Source organism: Lepus europaeus, chromosome 5 (genome assembly GCF_033115175.1).
Source record: "Lepus europaeus isolate LE1 chromosome 5, mLepTim1.pri, whole genome shotgun sequence".
NCBI classification, from domain to species: domain Eukaryota; kingdom Metazoa; phylum Chordata; class Mammalia; order Lagomorpha; family Leporidae; genus Lepus; species Lepus europaeus.
In genome coordinates, this window is record NC_084831.1 from 83,373,451 (window position 1) to 83,388,282 (window position 14,832).

General features: G+C 43.5%; 1 protein-coding gene across 1 annotated transcript in view; it reads left to right on the forward strand.

Moving 5' to 3' along the window:
• Nucleotides 1-14,832, forward strand: part of LRRC8C (leucine rich repeat containing 8 VRAC subunit C) — a 96,156-nt gene that overhangs the window by 46,565 nt on the left and 34,759 nt on the right. Inside the window, exon 2 of the mRNA XM_062191700.1 lies at nt 4,964-5,105. Coding sequence (XP_062047684.1) covers nt 4,968-5,105 — 138 coding nt within the window. The 5' untranslated portion in view covers nt 4,964-4,967. The remainder of the gene's footprint in view (nt 1-4,963; nt 5,106-14,832) is intronic.

Here is a 14,832-nt window from a genome sequence, read left to right on the forward strand (position 1 = left end):
GTCCTAGATATCAGCTTGGAGCTTTATGACATGTTGAAACAATAAAGTGTGTGTGTGTATTATACATCGATGTGTGTACATTTATACGTAGCATGCATTACCTGTCTAAGGGCATGTCCATGCAACGTACATACACATACACACAACGCATTTACCCAAAAGAGTTTAAGTGCATTCAGAGCTGAGTGACAACACCGAAAGGCTGGCTGTCTCGACCATCTGCTGACAAGTCTTAATCCATCTTTACTAGGCTGTGCTAACAGTAAGGAGCGCAGGCTAGCACGGAAGTTTCTTACATCCCTCAGTTTGTCTTTCTTTTCCATATTAGAAAAGTGGTGCCTGTGTGGCAACTCAGCCAAGGACATAGAGGCCCTCACCTGCTGGAAATGCTCAAGCGTTTGCTTTTACCAGGACAGCCAGAAGTTAAGAAAGAACAGTGACCTTTGGCCTCTGTGGTTCTCAACCTGTAGCCCAGACATTTTTAAGGGGCCCCACAGTCCAAACAATTTTACTATGCACCGATACTTCCTTCCTTTTCCAGTGATGATGCAAAAGCTGTGCTGGGTAAGGTGTTTTCACATGAATGAACGTGACCATGTCTCCAGACCATGCTGGAGAAATTGGAATCTTCACTGGTACACACTTGCAGTTGAAAAAAAAAAAAAAAAATCCAGCATCACTTAATGTCCTTGTTGAAGAAGTGAAAATCAATATTTGTCAAACAAATTGATAGGAGTTACACACCACTGTAGTTTTAATGATTTTGCTACTATTTTAAAATTTCTACAAGAGAAGTTGAATGTCTTTTCATTTGATGATTGTTTATAGCCCTTGCCTATGTTTCTGCTGGACTACGGTCTTTTCATATTTTTCTTGGTTAAACTCTTTGTTTAATGGAGCCATTAAGCCTTTGGCCATAATGTAAATAATATAATGTGTGCACCAGTAAATAAAAAATGTTATCTCAAAAAATATTATATTGAAAAAATGCTATTTTAATATCTCTTATCCCTTGACTACATGTGTGATGAAATGGGAAGAAGACACCAAATACTTCTGCTTCATTCAAAATACTCATACAATGGTTGTCTCTGAGATAGCTCTTATGTGAGTGAGTTGAAAGTAGAATTAACTACTTTATCATATCATACCACTTCTACTTGCACAAAACAACTGACTACTCAGACCTGAATATGTGGCATATTATGTTCTCAAAATGAATGAAGTTACCCTGACACTTGAACTAGAACTACTGGCTGGCGCCGCGGCTCAATAGGCTAATCCTCCACCTGCTGCGCCGGCACATGGGGTTCTAGTCCCAGTCAGGGTGCTGGATTCTGTCCTGGTCACTCCTCTTCCTGTCTAGCTCTCTGCTGTGGCCCAGGAGTGCAGTGGAAGATGGCCCAAGTGCTTGGGCCCTGTGCCCGCATAGGAGACCAGGAGAAGCACCTGGCTCCTGGCTTCGGATCAGCGCGGTGTGCCAGCCGCAGCACACCGGCCGTAGCGGCCATTGGAGGGTGAACCAATGGGAAAGAAAGACCTTTCTCTCTGTCTCTCTCTCTCTAACTGTCCACTCTGCCTGTCAAAAAAAGAGAAAAAAAAGAAATAGAACTACTAATAATACTTGCTGACAGTGATAAAATTCAAACTTTGAAGTGACAATTAGAATTCTAGAAAACTTGTATTTACCACTGTGAGCTTGACAGGTTCCCCGTACTTAATTGCTCTGATGGTAACAGTAGTGACATCAATGACTGTGAGGTTTTTTATATTGAAATTTGTGAACATTTGCTCAGTGATCCAATGTTTTCTACATTACCAATGCACAATGTTACAAAATCATACATGGTGGAAGAGTGTGATTAAAAGCACAAGAAGACTAGTGAGTTTTAATATAAAGACTTCACTAAGTTCCTTAATCCTGTGTTAACAACTAACCTCATCAAATGTTGGTGTAGTCTCAAGAATGAATATCCACAATATTATGCAAAGGCTATTGAGATATTGCTTCAATTTTCAACCCTGTGGCTCTCTGAGGCCATTTTGTGATTCATACACTTCAACCGAAACAGCATCACCATAGACTGAGTGCAGAAGCAGGTATGAAAATGCCTTCTACATTAAGTCAGGCATTCAAGAGATTTGTGAAAATATAAAACAATGCCTTTTTTTTGTTTTGTACGATGGTTATTTTTCATAAAAATATGCATTTTTTGATAGGTAGAGTTAGAGAGAGGGAGAGACAGAGAGAAAGATCTTCCTTTTTCCGTTGGTTCACCCCCCAGGTGGCCGCTAGGGCCGGCACGCTGTGGCTGGCGCTGCGCCAATCCAAAGCCAGGAGCCAGGTGCTTCCCCTGATCTCCCATGTGGGTGCAGGGCCCAAACACTTGGGCCATCCTCCACTGCACTCCCGGGCCACAGCAGAGAGCTGGACTGGAAGAGGAGCAACCGGGACAGAATCCAGCGCCCCCCGACTGGGACTAGAACCCGGTGTGCCAGCGCCACAGGCAGAGGATTAGCCTAGTGAGCCGTGGCGCTGGCCAAAATATGCATTTTTTAAAGATGTATTTGTTTATTTGAAAGGCTGAGTTACAGAGAGGGAGAGACAGATCTTCCACCTGCTGGTTCACTCCCTAAATGGCCACAATAGCCAGGGCTGGGCCAGGCCAAAGCCAGGATCCAGGAATTCCATCTTGGTCTCCCACACAGGTGGCAGGGGCCCAACTACTTGGGCCATCTTCTGCTGCCTTCCCAGGCACATTAGCAGGAAGCTGGAATTGAGAGCAGATACATGACTCAAACCCAGGCACTCTGATATGCAGATGTATATGCCATGCCAAATTCCCAACCCCAAGTTTCTTAGTTTTAATTTCTAACATGGTAAATATTTATGGGAATAACAAACATAAACACTTGGGGTTCTCCTCCTTACGTTTCAGAGCACGAAAGCTGTTCTGAAACCACAAAGTTTGAGTACCACTTCTCTGTGCTAGTGCACTTTATTCCTGAAATCATCCCTCACTTGAATGAAAAAGCACAATTCCCCCTCCAAGGTGTAAAGAAACTTATTTTGAAAGAGGCAGCCAAATCCAGCAAAGAACACGAACTACTGCACAGGTAGTTTGCTAACTATCCCTATCCACACAACTGGTTAGTCTCCCAGACCTGAGCTGGATGAGCATTGCTTCATGATGCACACCTGTGTTCATTCATGCATTCGTTCATTTATTCAACAAATAGTCGTTCAGGACCTCTTGTTTGCCAGGCACTATGGTAAGTGACAGGAATACAAAATAGAATGAGACAATAGCTTCTGAGGAGGAGCTTGGAAGTTGAGGTGAGTTCATGCCTGTCTGACTGCTCCTGAAATAACTGACAAGACATTTGGGGCAGTGATTCATCCAGGAGGGGGAAAAACGGTGTAAAGTGTCAGAAAAATCAACATTTGAACTAGTCTGAAATTTTAAAGAGACTGGGACTGTGCAAAGTAAGTTATTTAACAACGACGTGTGCAATTTGCCTGCAACATTTATTTTGCGATCATCTGTGTGCATATTCAGCCCTCAGGAAGTTTTCAGCCTAGTGGTGGTAATGGAATGCAGTTTTCGAACAAGTTGTGTTTTAGTAAACTAAGGAAACTGTTTCAAATGCTGCACAGATGTCAGGTAGGTCCTAAGTGAGAGCATCACCAGGCAGTTAAAATTTTCCACACACACAACAAATGCAAAGAAGGCAAATCCTTGTTTAAGAAAGTCTTGTAGCAGCAAGACACAAGGGAGAATGTTAGAACAGTATCCAAAGCTGGAAGCAACAGTGAATTCAAAGAAGGAGCTGTGTTTTTGTCTGGGGTGTGAATGGTCTAGTAAAGGAGTTATTAGGGAAGCAAAACCCAGGAAACAAACAAGACTGGGGAGACCCAGAAGAAAGTGTAGGCTTTTGCCAGCACTTTTATGAGGACTGAATAACAAGGACGGATGTGGAGAATTAGATCAGCAAGTATAAGAAGGCAGAAGAGTTTCCTTACTGGCCACACTTATTCCTTTCCCTAAGTAATAAGGAAAAAAAAAAACATTTTTTCCTCACAGTAGCAACAGTGATTAACCTCCAGTCCTGGGTCACCGGAAGGGCAGTGGATAAGGAGTGAGAGAGGAGGGTGCACCTCTTTCTCCCTTTTCCCAGAGCCTCAGGTGCACCTTATCCATTAATCGACCTAATTTAGATGGAGATAAGGCATTTCCATGGCAAACTGATTTCTCAGAGGAGAAAACCAGAATAAGTTTGAAGGTCACAATGAAATATGAGAAGTACAGGAAACAGAGAAAAGAAATCCAGACAAAAGCAGAGACACAAATATAGGCCAGAGAAAGTGGGGTCCTCCCCAACCCACCTCCACCTCTTAGTAAGATCTTTTCCTTGTAAGAAACAGGGGCCATGTGGCAACATTGTTTTCTTTCTCCATGAAACAAGCAAAATGCTTTACAAATAAAATAAAGCTCAGTAAGGAATTAATACAAATGAATGCTGAAATAACACTTCAGAAACCGATTTAAAGCAATAACTCACAGTGCCAAGATAAATAGCATGGACACTTCAGCGGGTGAGCTGCTCTTGTTGGCGTCATTGGTTTCTGCGTAAGGGTGATAAGAGTGCAGGAACTCACCAGAACTTGGCCACTGTCCTGGCTGTGGTCTCTTTGTCCCTTGTGGAGTGCACAGGGAAGCTGATTATTGGGCAGTCATTCCGTAAAGGCTCCTGTCTGTTCCACGGTAGGATCCTCATTTCCTCAACTGGTGGATTTATTCACTGGCTCATTGAAACCCATGTGTGCCAGGGCAGCTGCTGGGCCAACTGGGGCTCTGCTGCTGCTGATGAGCCAAAGCAACATTGCAAACACTGATGCCAACGCCATGTGTATGACGTTCTTGTAGATGCATTAATTCACCCATAGTCTCTCCTTCCTCAGAAACATGATTCCGGTGACAGAATTCCGGCAGTTCTCTGAGCAGCAGCCTGCCTTCCGGGTGCTGAAGCCGTGGTGGGATGTGTTTACTGATTACCTCTCGGTGGCCATGCTGATGATCGGCGTGTTTGGATGTACTCTACAGGTAGGTGTCTGAACCTGTTGTCAAATGGGAGTCACAGCAAGACACTAAGTCAATGAAACAACCTCCTAGAAAGCTGGCTGTGTGATTGCTTATTCACATAAACATTAATTGCACTTCTCTGTTCGTATTTGGTGTTTGGAATCGTCGCGGGAAGCCTGAAACAAGAGAGTACTTCAAAAAGTTCATGGACGATGGAAATAAAAGATAAGCTTATTTTGCTGCAGAAAATTGTGAAGTCCATGCTGACAAGGGGTCTGCAAAACTTCGTGGAAGGCTAAGGCATTTAGCTTAATGGTTAAGACACCCACAACCCATGTTGAAGTGCCTGGCTTTGATAACTGGCTCCAGCTCCTAACTCCAGCTGCCCGCTAATAATGATTCAAGTAATTGTTCCTTGCAAATCACATGGAAGACCTGGATTGAGTTCCCGGCTTTGGCCTGGCCCATCCCTAGCTGTTATAGGCATTTGAGGAGTGGACCAATAGATGGAGGCACTGTCTCTTTCTGCATCTCTAAGGCTGTGGAAAATATGTATTATGAAAAAAATTATGCATGGATTTCAAAAATTTTTGCTGCAAAGTTAATACAATTCCATTTCTCCACAAACTTTTTGAAGTATCCTTGTAAGGACTGAACGTGGCTAATATGACAAATAAGATTCTTGTAAAATTTCAATGAGCCCAATTGCAGTTGACTATAGTCAAGTAATATTTGATGCCAGTAACATCAAAGAGGGTCTGTTGTCTTTCAAAGTTGGCTTTAGAGTGAAATACAGCTTATCTATCGATAGTGCCATTTGTATTGACAAAGTGTAACTTTTTGCTTTTCTTTACCTCTTACACTTATGCCTGATAAAATTTGCTGAAAAACTAACATTTTAATGAGATGTCATGATTTTATATAATGTCTAATTCCAAATTATTGATGTAATGAGAATATAATGTCTAATTCCAAATTAAAATGGAGCCAAGTCAAAATTTACAGTTATTCTATATTATTATATTGACTCCAGATATTCTTGGCATACCTGCAATGTGCCAAGCACCATACTTTGAGGACGGAGGTAGCTCTAACCAGGTCATTTCTGGGGGAGAACTAAGGAAACCAGTCATCAGGTAAAATGAGTTATACTTTGATAGAGTCCTCCACAGGCTCTGAGGGAGTACAGAGGAGGTGCACTTGGCTTGGGAATGGTAGAAAAGGTGATAGATGAACTAAAACTTAGGAAACAAGTAGAAGAAGGTCAGGAAAAGGGAGCTGGGGGTGGGAGAAGTTGCCAGGAAGAGGGAAGAAAGCTCAAAGTCATGGATGTGAAGAACAGGTCTTTGAGAAACTGTCAGCAGGACTGGCATCAATAGGGAGTGATTAATACAAGAGTTGGCACCATGCTTGTGAACAGCATCGCCCAGAACATGGTAAGTAAGATGATGTCAGAGACAACATTAAAGAGGGGCCGGTGCTGTGGCATGGCAGGTAAAGCCGCTGCCTTTGGTGCTGGCATCCCATATGGATGCCAGTTCGCATCCTGGCTGCTCTACTTCTGATCCAGCTCTCTGCTATGGCCTGGGAAAGCAGTAGAAGATGGCCCAAGTCCTTGGGCCCCTGTACCTGAATGGGAGACCTGGAGGAAGCTCCTGGCTCCTGGCTTCAGATCAGCGTAGCTCTGTCCATTGCAGCCATCTGGGGAGTAAATCAGCGGATGGAAGACCTCTCTCTCTCTCTCTCTCTTTCTTGCATTCTCTGCCTCTCCTTCTCTCTGTGTAACTCTGACTTTCAAGGAAATAAATAAATCTTTTTTCTTAAAAAAGAGTGAGTGGAAAAGAAAGGGGAGGCTCTGAAGAAGACAAGAAGGGGCAGCCCAAAGGAGAGGTGGAAATTGGGGAAGGAGGATGTGTCAGAAGTTGAAGGAGGGTGAGGTCTGCGGGGGTGGGTAGTACCCAACCAACCCACAGACCAAGGCCATTAGAAATCTTAGCTTCATATGTGGGGGCATTTGGCACAGCAGTTAAACTTCCCCTTGGGATGGCCACATCTCATATCAGAGTGACTATGTTCAAGTTCCAGCACCACTTTCAATTCATCTTCCTGCTAATACACAGCTTGGGAGGCAGCAGATGTTGGCTCAAATGCTTGGGTCCCAGCCACCTACAGGGGAGGCCCAAATTGAGTTCCATTCTCCTGACTTCAGCTGGGACCAGCCCTGGCTGTTGTGGGCATTTGAGGTGAACCAGTAGATGGAAGACCTCTCTCTCTCTTTCTTTCTCTCTCTCTCTCTCTCTCTCTCTCTCTCTCTCTCTCTCTCTCTCTCACACACACACACACACACTTTCAAATCAAAGTAATTAAATATTTCTTATAAGAAATTTTAGTTTCAGTGGTTGGAAAAGTGAATGGAAGTTAAAGAGGCTGTGAGAAAATGTGACTTTGAGGTAGAAGAGGTGGAGAAGAGGTAGGATGAAGGAGGTACCTAAAAGTGGTGCAGAGTAGAAGTAACGGCCTTCTTAAAATCAATTTTAATAAGTTAACACATAGTGCTTTGTATGTGACAGGCATTCTTCTGAACACAGCATATATTTTAACTCATTTCATCATGTAGCAATTCTAAGATGTAGGTGCTATTACTAATCTCATGTACCACTGAGAACCCATGACACAGAACAATAAAGAAAATCCCCCAAGGTAAGTGGCAAAGCTGTTATTCAAACCCAGATCATTGGCTCCAAAGTCCCTGTCTTTGATCCCTAACCCTGAGCTGCCTTGTATTTGGTCACTAAAAACATTTCACCTCTTTCTCACCTACCCAAGAAAGGATTCCAGTAAGAAACTGGGTCTGAATGAGAGAGAATAAATTCATTTAGAAACAAAACAGATAATTGTTGAAGAACCTACTGTGTGCCAGGTATTGTTGTACCAAGAATGATCAATGGGCAGAGGAAAAAATATAAAAGATAGAAATCCCAGCCTTAAGGACAGACATTCTGTGGGGAAAATAGCACATAAAATAATCAAAATCAATTAATAGATTATATGCACTAGGCTCCCTTACCTGCAGGGGATATATGTTCAAGACCCCCAATGGATAGTACTGAACCTATTCATTCATCATGTAGATCTTGGCGTCCTCCACATATGACTTTTTTTTCCTCCTTTATTCAGATCCTTTTCACTTACACCCTTTGCAACTTCTCTTGTGCATATCTGCATTTCTGGCACCATCCCTCTTTGCTTTAGAGTTATTAAAATAAGGGTGACTTGAGCACAAGCACAGTGACAGTCAGTCTGTTAACTGAGGTGGCTGCTGAGTGACTTACAGTACACTACTCAGAACAGTGCAATGTCAAAGTTACAAATTGTTTCTTTCTGGAATTTTCCAGTTAATATTTTTGGACCACAGTTGACCATGGGTAACTGAAACTGCAGAAAGAAAAACTGTGGTTAAGGAGGGACTGCTGTAATATGTTAGAGGGCTCTGGGGCAGCGTAAAAATAATAATAATAATAAAACATACAAAGGCAGTAGAAGATGCTAGCAGATGAGATAGGAGTTGTGACTGTTGACCAAGGAATTAAAGGAGGCACAGGAAGAGATGTCCTGCAAGGAGCTTCTAGGCAGAGAGGACAGCAAGAGCAAGGGGTGTGCAGACAACGTTCACAGGACCCTTTCCTTTCTGTGGAAGAACTTGACTTTCTCAGCTGGCCAGCTCTGTTTCCCTGGAGACCTGATAAAGGTCTAATGTTAACTGTTCCTAGGCAACGTTAGTTATGGCATAAATGACTGCTGATTGGCCAGCTGCATCTGGGCTGGGAGAGTGATAAGTGCCTGGTAGGAAGCTGTATCATTGGACTTCTATGATCTTGGTGACACAACTAGGTGTGTTTCCTGACACATTGAAGGTGTCTGTTGAGTTACAAGGGATATTGGTTTCTTTACGGCATGAGGCTGTTAAGCCAGGGCAAATCTGGAACCTACCTGTTGGGGATATCTTTTTCCTTGCATTCGGATGGTTTGGAGGAGGAAAGGCACAGGGGGAAACCAGACCTGGCTACAGACCACGCTGTGAACAGTTGTGAAGATTTTCCTCCTGAAGGGAGGAACCTGACGCTGCTGTGCTGGCCAGATGCGACTCCAGTCCTGTATCTTTCAAAAGGGGATTCTGCTGCCAAATGAGCTTTATGCTAATCTTATCTGTCTGAATGTTAAAGTGGACCGAGAAAGATCCCTGGCAATGTTACAGCGTGACAGGCCTGCATCGGGGACATCCCTGGCATGCTGAAGGGAAACCCAGGAGGCCAGCATGCCAGAGGAGGGAGAGTAGAAGATGAGACCCCAGACCAGTGGGAGCCAGATAATAGAGGGTCTTGTTTTCCAGTCAGACAGGATGTATGTAGAGGGTTTTCAGCAGAGTGCTGTCATGCTCTGACTTACGTTTTAGGAAACCACTCCAGCTCTGAGAACACAAGAATGGAAGCAGGTGGGAAGGATTATTAGGAAGCCTGGTGCAATCTTCCACACAAGAGATGAATCAGGTGGCTTTGCGCAGGGTAGGAACAGTGGTTTTATGTATATATTTTTGAGAGAAAAACATCAAAATTTGGTGCAAGATTCAATGTGAAATATGAGGGGGAAAAGAGAAATCAAGGATGGCTCTAAGGGTTTTGTCCTGAGCAAATGGAAAAAAAAAATTTTTTTTAAGTTTTTTAGTTTTGAGACATCATCAGTCATCAAAGTGGAAATAGTAGGTAAGCAGTTGAACCTAAGGCTGAATTCAGGGTTAGTGATGAACGGTCACCTGCTGGAGGAAGGTGGGGATAGACCCAGATCCCAGGTGGAAGGATGACCTTGATTTGCTAGGGGTGGGGGTGGGGCATCTTCCACTGAATGGGGATGATGCTAACAGATTTCACTTAGGGAGACAAAAAGGTGGAAGCTTATTCCTCATGGGAAGGAACAGGATGTGGCAGCAAGGAAGGCAGGGATGTGGAAAGGCCAGCTTGGTGTGCAGACCTGCAGGGGGACCGCAATCTGCCCTGCTTCATTGCTGTGCTACAGCTCAAGGCACTGTGGCAGGATCTGCCAAACAAGCACAGAGGATCCTTTCTCTTGTTTATGTACTCTGTGACATGATCGAATGCCAAAAAGAGAAAGAACCCACTAATCAGGAAGAACTAGCAGCCAACCTGGAACAAAATGAATGGAAACCAAAGAGCACCCATGGAAGTGTCTGCAATGAACATCGTCTGGAGTTGTGTCTGCAGCAAGTTCAGCAGGGAATTAAGCACAATCTACGTCTTGTCCTGTACCATGGTCAGGGCCATTGCCTGCAGCCCAGCCCCCGTCAGGTCCCTCTGCTGCACGGGAAGCCTTTCAGCTCTGACGGACCGCCAGCCCCCACCACCACCAGTACCTCCTACCTTCAAGTAGGATGCCTAGCCTGGGTCCTTCATACATCAGCCGGTTTCATTTTTTTGTTTGTTTTAAAGATTTATTTATTTATTGGAAAGTCAGAAAGTTACACAGAGAGAGGAGAGGCAGAGAGAGAAAGAGGTCTTCCATCCACTGGTTCACTCCCCAATTGGCCGCAATGGTCGGAGCTGCACCAATCTGAAGCCAGGAGCCGGGAGCTTCTTCCAGGTCTTTCCGTGCTGGTGCAGGAGCCCAAGGACCTGGGCCATATTCTACTGCTTTCCCAGGTCATAGCAGAGATCAGAAGTGGAGCAGCCAGGACTCGAACCAGCACCCATAAAGGATGCCAGCTTTACCCACTATGCCATAGCGCTGGACCCCGGATCATCTTTACAGCCTTTGCCAAGAAATCTGAAGCCGGCTGACTGAGTACAGGAAGGATTGCCCAAGACACTAGGTTCTGAGAAGTATGGTGCCTCGATGACTGTGGCATCAAAAGCTGAAGGCTGTAAGGGCTCAGAATTCATGTGGGCTGGGTCATTCAATGCAGCAAACATCTGTGGCAGCAGTGATCTGTCAGGCACTGGGCAGCCTGCTAGACACTGAGGGAGAGATGCGGCACAGCCCATGCCCTCAGATTGCTCAGAATCCAGTGGTCCTAACAGTACAGGAGTACCTTCCATTGTCAAAGAGTCATCAGGATTCCTCAAGAGCATCCAATCCGGGGGCTGTCATCTCAGCCACTGGTAGTTGGAGACCTGAGGAGGAGAACATTGAGCTAAGTCTTAAGGAATGGATACACAGAACCAAAATACAATTTTTTACAAGAAGAAAAAAATCAGAAGATTTCGTGTGATGCCTTCACAAACCCTATCTCTTGGCACAGTGGTCAGAGGGACAGATGACATTTTAGGGGGTGGAATGAGGATTATTAAGCATCCTACAATGCTGGAGAGGCGTTCCCATGTACAACAGAAGAACGGTCCTGTCCAGAATGCCAGCAGCACTTTCACCGAGGGACACTGATCCTACCTGGACTGGAATCGGTGCTGTACTTAGTTCCTGGAGTGAGCCTGTGAGTGTAGGTTAGTCCCATTTTTCAAGTGGAACTTTTGACGGCTCCTAGGTAAATTAACTTGCCAAGAGAACCAGGAGGGCTGTGGCCAGGACTTGAATCCCGGACTGACTGTGCAGTGTGTGCCTGTACCCCTGCTTACACTGCTGTCAAGTAATATGGAACCATCACACAGATTTTGTAACTACAGTTTGGTTTTTAAGACAGGATTTTCAATACAGAAACAAGTGCAAAACGACTCAGAGGGAAAATAGAAAGTTATAAAAAGTATCAATTTTCTTAATTACAGATTGCATTTTTTAAAGATTATTCACTATATACCTATTATAAAAAGAGATACCTTCCAGTTCCATTAAAAAAATAAAAAATAACATGATCCAAATTACAAAAGAAAGTAAAACTACCCACCCAGGATCTGTATTGCAAATGAAAGTTATGTTGCTTGAGGGAAGAATTTAAACTCTCATTTTAGCTTCCTATGATAATCCTCTGAAATTGGTTTAATGGCTGACAACTTTATAAACAAAGGGTTCTCTGTGAAGCTCAAATTCTTTCCTATTTCCAAGGTGATATTAAAATAGCTTAACTAAGTTTTTATGCCTTGGTTTTTCCCTTTGTAAAAATAAAGTACAATAATCCTCTTTCATCTTATTTAAAAAGCAAGCTAACTCTAGATATGAAAATATACAGGGCCTGCATTGTGGCCTGGTGGGTTAAGCCACCTCTTGCAATGCCAGCATCTCATATCAGAGTGCTGGTTCAAGTTCTGGCTCAGATCTATCTCCATGCTAACATGTCTGGGAGGGCAGCAGAGCATGGCCTAAGTACCTGGGTTCCTGCCCCACTATGTGGGGACCTGGATGGAATTCCTGGCTCCTGGCTTCAGTCTGGTCCAGGCCTAGCCATTGAGGCCATTTGAGCAGTGAACTGGCAAATGGATGATCTCCCTCTGTATATCTCTGTTTCTCCCTCTCTCTATCGCTGTGCCTTTCAAATAAATACATAAATAAATCTTAAAATGATAATATGGCAAAGCAAAATCTAAGGTATCATTAGAAAAGCAGCTCATTGATGATAAAATTGTAATACAACAGCTTTTTCAGTATTTTGTAAGTTGATTCTTCCATGGCAAGTAACAGTTGGTTATCTATTAATACTAAAAAGCTGTGTTTAACACAACCAGTGAAACTTTGAGGATACTGAGGGAGGGGTTTATCATCTATCAAAGATCTGTTGATTCTTTCTTGCCCTGATAAAGAAGGATTAGAATCAGCACCCTTGTCTTACTCATCTGACAAATATTTATTCATTTCTGAGCAAGTAGCTATTTTCAAGGCTGCTATGAAATAAGAGCATATAAAGAGAGCATTCCTTAGATTACATCAGTGCACATAAGAAACAGTTATAAAGTCACTGTAAACCAGGAGAGTGTAGGCGTCTATGTATCCTATCCCTATACAGTCATATACCCTCAGGGACCAGTAGTGTAAACCTGACTTTTTGTGCTATAAACAACACCACTCAGACACTCAACACAATCAACAAAATAGACCAAATCCTGGAAGGTCAACATGTTGCTTCCTGGAAAAATGAGATTGCTTTAGATCTCTGCTCAGTGACTCCAGGTTATCTTATTATGACAGAATCTAAAACAGCCCACAGGCAGGCCACGACCAAATATAGAGTTTGCATTTAGCAACCAGAAGCAGGAACTGCAAGGTGCAAGGCCTCTGGGAGCCCTGGGGGACCTGCCTTGTGATTGTTATACAGGAAAGACACTTCCTGCTTTCTGAATTTAGGGGGGGAAAAGAGAGAGAGAGAATGATTTAAATAATTTAAAACCACCACAAAAATTCCTTGCAGACTTCACAAGTCCCTAGGAGGAAGCCGGCCAGTGGGGTCAGTGTCAGAGTTTGGGACATCTGAGTTTGTTGGTCAGAGCTGATCCCACTTTGATTTTTGGTGCATACTGAGGTTGATTTCTGCTTCTCTAATTTTAGAGCCATTAATGTCAGCTTCATGGCAAATGGCCTTCTGGTGGAAATGCTCAAAACAGTTCACTGGAAGGTACAGGCAGTAAAAATTATAGATTCCAGAGCAATTTGAAGAGTAGATTTGAATAATGTACCCTGAAGCCTTGCTTCTACTCCATTCCCACACTCCTCTGTCCCATACTTTTGGGCATTTCTAGTGACTTTCTTCTTTTGCCAAATTTGAATATGTAAGTTAAGGCCCATAAATTTTTATGTAGATTAACCCATTGCTTAAGCTGAAATTCAGAATACTGATGAAATAGCAGATGGCACCAATGGATAGGCTTAAAATCAAGACCTCATGTAAGATTTGTTTTATGTGGTGCTGGGAAAACTGGATCTCCACATGCAGAAGTATGAAGCAAGACCCCTACCTTACACCTTACACAAAAATCCACTCAACATGGATTAAAGATATAAATCTATGACCTAACACCATCAAATTGTTAGAGAACATTGGAGAAACTCTGCAAGACATTAGCATAGGTGAACATTTCTTGGAAAAGACCCGAGAGACACAGGCAGTCAAAGCCAAAATTAACAAATGGGATTACATCAAACTGAGAAGTTTCTGTACAGCAAAAGAAACAGGAAAGTGAAGAGGCAACCGACAGAATGGGAGAAATTATTTACAAACTATGCAACTGATAAAGGATTAATAACCAGAATCTACAAAGAGATCAAGAAACTCCACAACAACAAAACAAACAACCCAGTTAAGAGATGGGCCAGAGGCCAGTGCTGTGGTGTAGTAGGTTAAGCCGCTACCTGCAGTGCAGCATCCCATATGGCCGCCGGTTCAAGACCCGGCTGCTCCACTTCTGATCCAGCTCTCCACTATGGCCTGGGAAAGCAGTGGAAGATGGCCCAAGTCCTTGAGCCCCTACACCTGTGTGGGAGACCCAGAAGAAGCTCCTGGCTCCTGGCTTTGGAGCAGCTCAGCTCTGGCCGTTGTGTTCATTTGAGGAGTGAAATAGCAGATGGAAGACCTTTCTCTCTCTCTCTGCCTCTCCTTCTCTCTCTATGTTGCTCTGACTTGCAAATAAATAAATAAATCTTAAAAGAGAGAGAGAGAGAGAGAGAGAGAGATGGGCCAAGGACTTAAACAGATATTTTTCAAAGGAGGAAATCCAAATGGCCAACAGACACGTGAAAAAATGTTCAGAATCACTAGCCATCAGGGAAATGCAAATCAAAACCACAATGAGGTTTTACC